A 12,383-nucleotide genomic window follows, 5' to 3' on the forward strand; every position below is an offset into this window, starting at 1 on the left:
AAACATAATAATGGAGAAGTCAGCCCTTACACAGATCTTCCTAGCTTACTTGTACTCTTGGAAGAAAAAAATTTTCTATGTTTTTATATAAAAATAGGATGCATCTGTTCTCAGGAGCCAGGGAGGCTATCAGGAAAATATAAGTACATTAAACATATGCTCTGTTATGAAAAGAAATGAAGTGAAAAAAGGTGAACACCACCTATGTATAGGCATACATGCCTTTGAAATATGCCAAGAAATGATGTAAAGGCAGAAGCAGTCCTTTTGCTCACTATAAATTGTATAGTTCAAGAAGCAACGGGGAGCCTGTGTTCCTCACAGGCTGATGTATTTTACTTTGCCCTCACCTAGCCAGAGTGCAGATTTGAACCTTTGTGGCCCTGAGCACTTTTGTAGCCTCAGGTTTCATCAAGGGTCTTTCCCTGCAACCCTGCAGCCTGATTTCCACTCACAGGTTCCCCACTTAGCCCTGTGCTGCCTTAGCAGTGTGTCCTAGAGCCTGTGGGACAGTGTTTGTCATCCTGTTGTTCCCATGATGTTATTCCCATGGCCATGTATCTGCAAAACCTGACTGCATTGTTATGGAAGTCTCTGTACAGGACTTTCAGGCTTGCCAAGGAAGCTGCTTTTAGAGGCAACGGAGGGCAAAAGGCACCTGCAAAGTGTGAAAGTCATCTAAGAGCATTGGAATTGTCATTAAGAGTCCTTTTCCCCCAGCAGCAGATGAGGGAAATGGTTCTCCAGGACAGTGGCTAGTGGATCCCCAGGGAGAGGGGACATTCAGGGTCCTTTCCCTGCTCCTCACAGAGTCAGGGTTTGCCACAACAAGGTGAGACTGAAATGGAAAGCAAGGACCTTCAAGAAGAATTTCCTCAAAAATAACATTTAACATTACCAAGCTTATCTTCAAAGCACAGGTTTTGGTAAAATATTGTTCCAGACTTAGAGATGCAAATTCAAGACACAGAAAAACAACACATGACCAACCCCTCAAAATAACCGCTTTGATTTCTGTAAGCAACTTCAGATGTTATTGGGAGGAATTTGGGAAAGTTTAGCACCCTGAACCACATTTGCTCACAGAAAGGAACTCATGGACTTAACTCAATCTATAAACAATTAGTGCAAGGCAAAGATTGGCTTAATTCATTGACCACTTGAAATTCTGTGTCAAAGAAGGGAAACCGTTGTTGAGGATGGCATTTAAGTGCTTAAACCAGAATAGATTCTTAGCCTCATTTATACATCTATTTCTCTAACAATAGAAAAATGGCTCCAGCCTTTGCCTTCACTTACTTTAAAAATGATGAATCCAAAACAGCTATCCTGATGAATACCACCACTGAGGACTATACCATACTACGGGTGCATACACAAGACAATAAAAATTAGCTCAAGGATATCTCTTCATTCTACAATTTTACCAGTTTTATATACCTAACTTTGAGATTTGAATATTTTTTAACATAGTCTTTGTCTGTGGAATTTTCTTTTTTTGGCCTATGTAATTAATTATGCATGTGTATTTTCTTTATATGAACATTAATTCAAGTCTGAAGCAGAAATATGATCCTTTTGTGCAGTTAGAATGTGCAGACTTCTCAAAGTGCAGAAAGAATCAAAAAGAAACAAAAGGATTCAGATTCTTCCTAATTAGCAATGCATTCTATTCCATTCACCTCTCAGCTTTTTTTCAAGGGTCCACTATCAAGAATGCTTTCTGCTTCCCTTTATCCTCCCTTCTTTCAACTTTTTTCTATGATAAAACTCCTCAGGAAATTATACACCCTTAACTTTTTTTGTAATAGGTGTGTATTGTCTTTGATCAGAGCAAGGAATCTATTCTTTTTCTTATTTTCCATTGTTATTGCTAATGAAAGAAAAATCCCTAAAAGTAGTTTAAAGGTTAAATGAAAGCAGTTTAAAAACATACAATAAAAAAACATGTATGTACACTTAGCAGTAACAAGATGACAACAAAAGCATAACTTCTAGCTATGCATAGGTCATTCAGGAGATTCTGTAGTACTGAGATATTTAATAGACATCACAGAAAAAATTATCTACTCATATGTGTGATAGATGGCAATTTCTCTATTCTGCTTCTGTCACAGGTACATAATTCCAAGAAACAAGAAGCATTTTAATGTTTGTTTGGTGGCAGAAAATTGAAATCTGTACATATTGCTTGCCTTTCAAGGGAGAAATTTGACACACCCTAGGATGTAATTTGCTCTCCTGGTTACCTGAGCACAGTGCTGACTTATAGTGAGCTACCTGCCAACCAGCACTCCCAGATCCCTGTCTGCAGGGCTGCTCTCCAGCTACTCCTCTCCCAATTTATACTTGTGCCTGGCATTACACCAACCAAGGTGCAGAATTCGGCATTTGTTCTTCTTAAAACTCCATCCTATTAATCATTGCCCAATGCTCTAATCTACCCAGAGATCCCTTTGCAAAGCATCTTGCTCCTTCAGAGAGTCATCAGCACCTCCCAGTTTGTTCTTATCCTCAAAATTGTTAATGGGGCATTCACCTCCTCTATCCAGATCATCAATAAAAATATTGAACAAAACTGGGCCTAGACCTGAACCCTGAAGAAGTGCTGCTGGTGACAAACTAACACGTGCATACTTCCTATAAATGTATTTTCGAACAAGAAATTTCTAAGATGGTTACATCTGTCATCAGCACAGCACCATCCTAAAAGGCTTGCATTTTTAATATTTTCACTACAATGTTTCATTTCTTGGTATAAGCATAATGATATGTTAATTATTACTGTGGTATAGTAAAAACATTCTCTTTTTTCCATAGGCTGAAAAGTAATCTCCTGATCTTTTGAAGTTTGTAATATGTTCTGCTCAAACCTTTACAGAAGTGAACTGCAAGAATCTAGGATTTACTCACCTACACTTCCCCAGCATCTTTAAGTGAAAAACAGTACTATTTCTTTCAGGACAAAAACTAACATTGTATCATACATACAACACAGAAAAAAAATGCTGCTAAAGTTCAATTTAACTCTGTTCCACCTAGCTACAAAGAAAGAAACTTAACATACTCACGAAAGAGCTACTCTGGACCTGTATCTCCCAATTGATATTTCACCCCATTACCTCTTTTCAGGTACCTCTTTTCCTGCTGTCTCCAGGATGTGTAGGAGGCAAGCTGCCTCCCAGCCCTGCTACCTGCATCTACGCCTCTGTCTCTCATCGTGTCTCCCCCACTTTCCTCCTTCCCAGAGCAAGAATTTTTTTTCTCACCTTTGAAAAAAATTTTAAAAAGGGTCAATCTCTGTTTGAACCCAGCACTGGGCCACTCTGATCACCAGCTCCCCACAAAGACCTTATGGTGCTGGGTGCAGGTTTCAGTATGCCATTTGCTTTTCTGCTTTCTCAGAAGACTGAGGCAAAAAAGGAGGTGGCTTTCAGACAGCTCTAACATTCTCCTCTTGCAAAATCTGTATTCACAAGCAATGCTGCAAATGCTTGAATGGATCTACTCAACTGACTCACACCAAGGATTATGTGTACCTTCAGGCACCAATACCAGCAATCTAATGCACTTTTTTGTTTATTTATTTTTTCTGCTTGGGAAAAACTGCAGGGGTGAAAACTACTCATCAGCTATTTAGTGGGAGCTACTGCAAATGCAGACAAAGCAAGGCCCTTCAGACAGAACTTTATAAAGCTTTTTGCTGTGTCTTCTCCAGCCTGTATCACTGGTTTGTTAGGTCAATTCTGACATTTCTTCCTCAGCTATCTTTTCACCTCACATTCACATCTTTAATTGCATTCTTTCTCTCCCCTGCCCTCCTTTTCTCAATATCCTCATGATCTTTAATCAATCCTTTCCTCACTACTGCTTCCTCGCTGCTTCAGAAACAAAGTACAAAAATGATTGTGAAATTAGCTTTTCAGCAATAGAGATCTTATTGAAGATCTTGGGCTGCTTTCTGGATTGTTCTTACTCAGTTCCTAGTACAAAAACTATCATACATTTTTTCCTCAGTGTTCAGATATTGGAGGCAAAAACATGCATGAAAAAATAAAGTGAATTGAACCACTGTAATGCCAGAGTATGGTTTATAAGATGTTGAACTTTTATTTTGTATTGGGAAGAGACTTGATCTCAGATGTCACTGAGAAAACATGCAAATTTTTAGTATCAACTATTTTACACAAGAAATGTTTTTCCACAGAAACGTGGAATTTTAAGTGCATTGCCTACTCTGTTGGAACAGAATGGTTGCTGTTGTTAAGAAAGATTGCTTGCTTTACCTGAGCTAGTAGAAGCAGGAGACTTGCTGCGCCGGGATGGGCCTGGGCTCTTGGTGGTGCTCCTGCGTGAACTCGAAGCAATTTTGGTATAGGAAGTAGATTTCACCACACGGCATTCTAGAAGACAAAGAAACTGCATAAGTTAGCAATTAAGAAAGCCTGCAAGATCCTGTAACAGAAAGAGCACTGAGAAGTGAAAACATTTAAGCCCACGCTTGTTTTCATTCACCTTGAGGAGTTTTATGAGAAAGTATAAAATCTGTATAAATGGCTCCATTAAAATCCAAGTACAGTATGTACCATATCCCAGACAAAGAACTGCTGCAGTAATCCAGACTTTTAAATACCATGGTTACTGTTGGTACTTAGGACAGCTTAATTTAACAGTGCTGAGACTACACGTAAAATTTCTTTGCTTTTGAAGATTTCAGTACAAGTAACATAGCAATTTTTTGTGAACAGTCCAGATGCAATGTAAGCATTTTTGTCAACCTAGGCAGTCTCCTCTAGAAAAACCGGAAGTCTTCTTTTCTGGATCAAAATGTTGCCATTGCACAAGATGACGCAAGTGTCTTCCACTGATGAAAGGTTTGAAGAAAATAAAGCAGGTTTGTTGCTCCTGCTTAATCCTCTGATGAGCAATAGCCCACATTGTGTAGCACACACAATTCATCACAGGTGAGGGAAACGGCACTACTCGCTCATAAGAGACATCAGTAAAATCAATGAAGAGGCGAAATTACCCTCCCACTTGAGAACACTACAAGATGTTCAGGTTAGGGTTTATGTACACCCACACAGATCCGTAGGCATCCTTGTATTATGCCTGCAAAATGATTCTTGGCCTGGGGATGAAAGAATTTATTGTGCATAGCACTGATGTCTTGCACTCGTAATGGATACTAGATTAATCACCAGACGTTATTACACAGCTGGGGAAAAAAAGATCCAATTCTTAGTCAGTTTACAATTAAAACTCTGCAGCAATGTTTACACTGTCTTCACCTGACAGTGTTAGTACACTTCACTTGTTTAAAAATACATCAGTAAACATTTAGTTCTGTACCAGACCTGTTTCCTATTTTATTCCCATGGTTAAGGTTCCTCAACAGAGGTTAAGAGAAATAAACAAGAGTTTTTTCTTCCTAGTCAGAAAATACCATGCACAAGCCTGCACATTATTTAGTCTTCACAGATCAGTGGAGCCTGTAACATAGTTTAGACAGAATAGAGAACAAAGGAAGAAAATTGAGCATAACTAATTAACTTAAACATATACACCCGAGAATGATGTCATGAAATTTATTTCTCTTGGCTGCCCTAACTGTTCATCTTTCATCAAGCTGTTCAAGGAAATAAAAGCAAGAATTGATGTGTTACTGAGCAAAACATCCAGCACAACTGAGAGTTGAGAGGACCAGAGAAATGCCTTGGCCCCCCAGAGAAGCTTTTCTTCCCAAACTCTCCTATTATTCCTAATTCGCATTATCTCTAATGCCCAATAGTAGCTAATTTCTTTCTGTTGACATTTTTTTGATTCACTGATGACCTCTCTTGTTTTATACTGAACAATCAGTGGAAATGGAGAAAAACATTTACTCTATGAGGAAATTATCTTCTGAAAACAGGAGGAATCAGACAAAAACTTTCTGTTAGGTGCCATTGGGTAACTACAGCAGGAGTCTTACATTGACTTATTGGCATTAACAGCTGCTCTAGAAACTCTATGCAATGCAAATGTAAATAAGTTCTTTATCGTCCTGTAAACAAAGATGTAAAATTTTCAAACATCTAATGGCCTGTTAAAACTATGAGGTAATCCTCATGTGGGCCTCATTCACAGGAAACAGTCAAGAAGGGGAACTGCATAATCCAATGGTCAGCAAACAGCAAGACTAAAGCAGAACAATCCAACCAAGCTAAACCCACTGGAATATATAATTTACTTAGTTGAAAAATTTAAGAGTTCAAGAAAACAGCTACTTTATGCAATATGTAAAAAGCTTTCCTATTTCCAGTATGTAAAGAAAACAATTACCTACATCCCTCTCCTGCAATTCATGCTAAAGTTTAACTCTTATTTTATCACAAGTATTAACACTCATTCAGGTTCTCTCAATACCTGAAAAACACCTGCAGTCTTAACTATGTTATCACAGAGGCATTACCACCATATGTAATTGGGTCAGCCTTGGCCAGCAATGGGTCTGTCAGACATGGGGGAAGCTGCTGGCAACTTCTCACTGAAACCACCCTGTAGCCCCTCCCACCTCCAAAATGTGGCCATGCAGAGTTCATCGGCAAATCATCCTGAGGGGCTACATACAGACCCTGACCTGTGAGTAACCCCACACTAATGGCATATTGCCCTAAGAGGAAGTTACCTCTTGCAGCTAAATGATTTCTCTCCACAGGACAGAAACACAAATGATCATACGATAATCCAAGAAATGTACAAGCATCACAGAATCATAGGATAATCCAGTTGAGACATGAGAAATTCCTAGTCCAGTTTCCTGCTCAAAGCTTGAAGTAGCTTTACATTCACAGTCCTGGAGGACTTGGGGGACACTTCAACCCACTTGGGGCATACACAGTGCAGTAGGATCTTGGAGAACATCAGTGACAGCTTCCTGTTCCAAGTGACAGAAAAAACAGTACGAAGAGATGCTCTGCTCACACTTAAAAGGAAGACTCAGACAGTGAAGGCAGAAGGCGGCCTTGGCAGCAGTGACCATGACAGATAGGAGAGTTCAGTATTGTGAAGGGATTGAGGGAGGGAAAAATGCAAGATTACAGTTCTGGATTTCAGATAAGCAGACTGGGGACTCTTCATGTGTCTGCTTGGAAGAGTCCCATTGAATAAGGCCCCGGAGAGAAGGGGGACCTGAGGAAACAGTAATATTAAAGATCACCTCTAAGTTCCACAAGAGTCCATCTCAACAAGCACGAAAATGTTCAAAGATGACAAGGAGGTCTGCATGGACAAACATTCTGCTGCTGACCAAATTAAAAACATTAAAAGGAAGCATAAAAAAGGTGGAAGCAGGAATAAATAACACAGGAGGTTACACCTGGGAGGTATATAGTCTAAGTCCAAGCATGCAAACATAGTTAGGAAAGCCAAAGTCCAATTGGAATTGAATCTGATGAGAGACATCAAGAGCAATAAAAAGTGCTTCTTTACATACAAAGGGAACAAAAGGAAGACTACAGAGAATGCACACTCATGAAATAGGGCCCCAGTGTATGAGATAGGGCCCCAATGTGGAAAAGGCTAAAGTATTGAATTGCCTCAGTCTTCATTATCAAGACAAACCTTCAGGAATCCCAGGTCCCAGAAGCAGGGTGGAAGCCTGGAGAGAGGAACACCTATCCTGAGAGGAAGAAGATCAAATTAGAGAATACTTAAGTAAAACTGGTACATGTAGGCCCATGGAACCTGATAGGATGCTCCCGTCAGGTGCTGATGGAGTTGGCTGATGTAATTGTGAAGTCAGTCAATAGTCTTTGAATGATAGGGATGATGGGAGAGCCATTTGAAGACCCAGCAAATCTCACTCCTATCTTCAAGAATACCCAGGGAACTACAGACAAGTCAGCCTCACGTCAGCCTGGGAATAGACATAAATGAATCATGAAAATAATTTCAAGGCACATTAAGGACAAGAAAATAACCAAAAACAATCATCATGGATTCACCAACAGGAAGCCACGCTCGACCAATTAGATACGTCTGCAATGAAATGACCAGCTTGGCAGATGCAGGGATAGCAGTGCGGTGGATATTGTCTACCAGGAATTCAGTGAGGCTGCCATCTCTGAGATTTTTCTTTATTGAAACTTTCATTTCAATTTGTATCTATCACCACTCATCCTCTTAACAAGCATCACTGTGAGGAACCTGACTCCACCACTTTGATGGAACAGAGATGCTGCCCCATGGACACTGGAGGCTACTGTCAGGTACCCCAAAGCAATTTCCTTTTTTAGGCTGAAAAAGCCCAGCTCCATCAGCCTCTCCTCACACAGCAGTTGCTGTGGGTAGCTCCAGCTACCCCCCATCATGATGATCCTACTCTAATTGCCTCCCATTTAATGATATATCCCTTGAACTGGGGGATTTTAAACATGACACAGCATTCCAGATGTGGCCTTACATGTGCTAAGCAGAGTTGGTTACCTGTTCTCTGCTGAGTCCTATTTAAGAGAAAATATTCTCGTTTCTCCTCTTTTTCTTTTTTGTATAAACCCTTTTGAGCTCAATTATGAACTTCTTCGGCACAATTTTCTTGTTTCTCTCAAAAATAATTCACAGAGTGTGGAATTTTAAGAGGTCACAGTTCAAATTAGAATACAATTCTCTTTAAGGTAAACTTATCAAGTGCTACATTTCCTATGGGTTTGCAAGTTGATACTTAAAGGACATGAGCTATGGTATGGTTTGTGGAGAGCCAGGTAGGAAAGCCTTCAGCGCTGCACACATCAGGATGAAGCAATTCATGCTTTCAAAGACTAGGGCAAGACTATTTCCAGAGTCTAAAAGGATTTCCAATCATGGGCAGAATGTAACCAGGCTGCTTGCTGTAAATAGGTCTCAGCTCTTAAGAACAGTTTATGCATGCAATTCTGTTGTCACATTTAGTTTGTAAAGTAAAAATTTACTGCAGGCAAAGATCCCACTCAGCAACCACACAACCACTGCTTGTTCCTCTATGACATTACCATAATTTGCCTTTTGCTATAGGAGAGCTCTTACATATAGAAAAAACATAACAAAAATGCATGTTTTATTGAAACCGTGTTTTCCACACAGGATCTAAATGGGTGAGCAAATAAATACATACCTTCTCCTCATTAACAGCATTTGGATTACTATACAACAGGTCCATTGCAAGCTATGAAACAGAAGAGCATTTTTCCCCCAATTTTCTTTTGATGCCAAAACTGTATCAGAAATAGATCTGAACTCCTGACAGAAAACAGCTATATTGCCTTTCTCACTCATGTGGGCATGGCATTCCCAGCCAAGAAGAAACACCAAGTGTTTCTATATTATGTTCAATAAAGAAAGAAATGCTTCATGAAACCCCAGTCTTTCCTCTCACTATTGACTGACTGAGATTAAAGGAACAAAATGATGCCACCCATGGTAATGCAAGACAAAGGAAGGTCAACTTTACAGTTTGAATTTAACAGACTTAATTGTTTTCCAGCTTAAAATATGATATAAATAAGAATGTTTTTCCAGTGAAAACATCTTGCAATAAGATGTTCTATTGTATAACTACATACAAAGCTATGAAGTGGGAGAGAGAGGTCCAGACTAAGAGTAGCAAGGCTAAAAATGTAACACTGCAGTCCCTTTATAGTATGGAATATTACCACAGAGTTCTGAGGCCTTTAATGGACGTTAACAATAGGGTTGATGGAAAAAAAAAGAGAAAATACCCCAAGGCTACAATCTGACATTATTAAAACTGTAGGGACAAGATAAGGAAAACAGAGTTACTGAGATTGTAGAGTGGTGTCAAGGAGCAGTAGGAACTGTCAGAACCAGGAGGGAAGTCCAGCATACATACCTGTGTGCTCTTGACTCTTCCTGTTGCCAAATGGAGAAAATGAGGTAAGCATGAGGTAAATAAAGGATGCTAACAGGCAGGATCACAACGCCTGCAGTCTCCAGCCCCATGATGTTTCATTTCCAAAATACTACATTAGCTTCTATGCTCATTAGATTTTACAATGGCAAAAAAGCAGCAGAGAGAAACTAATCTGCAATAAATGTGTCATAAAATGAAAAAGTTTAATGTGCTTCTAGAGAAGAATGTGAAAAGTTATTTAAATTGCCAGGAGATCAAAAAGGCTTACTTGTCAGCAACTCAGAAGTTGACTGTACGGCCTTCATGAGTTCTTTCTGGGCAAAAATATCACTCTCTGCTGTGTTTTGCTTTTCTTTGAGGTCTGTGCATAGGGAATAGATGTTATATTTTCAGTATCCCTGCCAATCTGTTTCTCTAAGATGAGAACATTTAACTTGGTTTCAGCAACAGCTGTATCCTGCAGATAAGCAAGGGGGGAGGATCAAGGATGTCTGTGGTTGTTGGTAAGCCACTTTACTGTAAGCCTCAGGCTGGTGCCTTTTACCGCTGCTTAAAGACATTAGCATCACTAGCAACGTCCTCAGGCCAATCAGTGGATCATTACCCCAAATGCAGTACCAATTTTAGTTTTTAATGTTAGGGGTAATTTTCTCCATGCTGCTAATTCCTAAGGCAGCTAATAAGATTTTACTTTTCAGCTGCATTCATGCCTTCAATTAATGCCAGTAATCTTCTGTTTGCAGAACTAAGTTTCACTCTCTCCACCAAGAGAAACGGTATCCTCCTTTCTAGTGGCATTGATACACACTGCAATTCACCCCATCCAACTGATCAACCACTGGCAGCTACGACTTGCAATTACAACATGTTCAAAAGGGTAACTTTCATGCAGTTTCCAAAAATGAAAGGGATATAGAGAGTTTCGCAGAGGTTTAAGTAATTTCAAAGCTTCTACCATCATGGTTGTGCCTACTCTAATTTGTTCCTGCATGCCTTCCTGTTCCTGAACATATTGCAGATGTGAGTGGACACTGATGTATGCATAGAATGCAAAATCCTGAAGTTTTATCCCATGCACTAAGCTCTATGGCACTGTAAATGCATGGGGTTTTAAGACATTGTATCTTCTGATTTGATTTCTTACCAGTAATTGGTCTTCCACACATGATAAAGATTAGGAATTCTATTTTACGTGTGCCAAATACTTGTGGAAGCAATTACTTAAATCTCCTTTTATTTCTGCAAAGAAATATACTTTGATTGGGGTATAAAATACAGAAACAGTTAGATTTTCTTTCATGTAAAAAATCATTTTCCAATTCCGAAACTGGGGTGAGTATATACAATAAAATACAAACTATTAAAGCTATCTATACCTTATTACACATCAATAAAATAAAGAATCTTGAAAGGTCTTAGGAACACAAATCATCCAACTAAGAATGCTTTCAGATGCATTTACTACTCAAAAAATACCTTCTAAGATAAAAATAAGGAATGTATTTGTGAATTCACATATCATCACTAATATCTCATTCTGCTCTAATATATAATCTTCGGATTCTGAATTCAAATGTTTCTAAACTCATAGAAGTCTAAATATTTACCAGAAGAGGTAAAATGATTTTATGTATAAATCAAAACGTTACTAACATGTATTTACCACTTTTTATTCAAACATGCTCCTGACTCAAGGACACTCTTGGGAGGATAGAACTCATCTAATGCTAGATAGCTAAAAATATGATGAAGTGTGAACTATTCACCCCACAGTCTTTCTACAGTCAATGGAACATGTTCATTTCTGTGACCTAGCTTAGGAACGTATAAGCTAGAAAAGATTAATCTTATTCATAAATTATCAGATACAAATTATAGATTCTGAGTTTTGGTGAAAATACCCTAATTCGAAGCAGTATCTTTTGGACTGGTTGTAGGCTTTTTTACTTAATACAAACATTAACACAAGATTCTGCTGTATTTTGTAACTTTACTCTGTATGAGTAGATTTTATCTCTCCCTCTTCTCCAAGTCCTAACCTTTTTGTCAGATTGATCTCACACAAACCTCCACATTAATATATTCCCTACAAAAACAACATGATGTTAAATCTTGCTTTACATCAGAAAAGAAATCTGCTATCATTAAAGATTCCAGCTCACAGCAGTGGTAAAAAGGATTGAAAAAACATTTTTCATCGCCACAACAGTTTTTCTGACAAGGCACAATATCTAATTATTTTTGAGCTCCGCATTTGTAGGCAGACAAAACTAGAAGACTTCTTCAAAATCTGCTTGTCTAAGTGAATCTGAAATATTTCTGACTGAATTGATGTGAATTATCTTTCACAGGTAAAATATTAATTTCTGAAATGAAAACTGGACTATCAAAAACTATTTTAAGGTACCTGAAATAAGAGTTGAAATAAGAATTTCGTCATTAGCTGAACATATTCCTAGCACATGTTCTCTTTGGCACGTCTTGTGTATCTTGC

The 12,383-nt window shown here is 38.7% G+C and overlaps 1 protein-coding gene across 3 annotated transcripts in view; it reads right to left on the bottom strand.

Annotated features, from left to right (window-relative positions):
* The window catches only part of DCLK1 (doublecortin like kinase 1), a 237,606-nt gene that overhangs the window by 76,136 nt on the left and 149,087 nt on the right, over positions 1–12,383 (bottom strand). For all 3 annotated transcript variants that reach the window (XM_033051779.1, XM_033051780.1, XM_033051784.1), the window contains exon 5: positions 4,287–4,403. In XM_033051779.1, coding sequence (XP_032907670.1) covers positions 4,287–4,403 — 117 coding nt within the window. The remainder of the gene's footprint in view (positions 1–4,286; positions 4,404–12,383) is intronic.

Source organism: Catharus ustulatus, chromosome 2 (genome assembly GCF_009819885.2).
Source record: "Catharus ustulatus isolate bCatUst1 chromosome 2, bCatUst1.pri.v2, whole genome shotgun sequence".
NCBI lineage: Eukaryota > Metazoa > Chordata > Aves > Passeriformes > Turdidae > Catharus > Catharus ustulatus.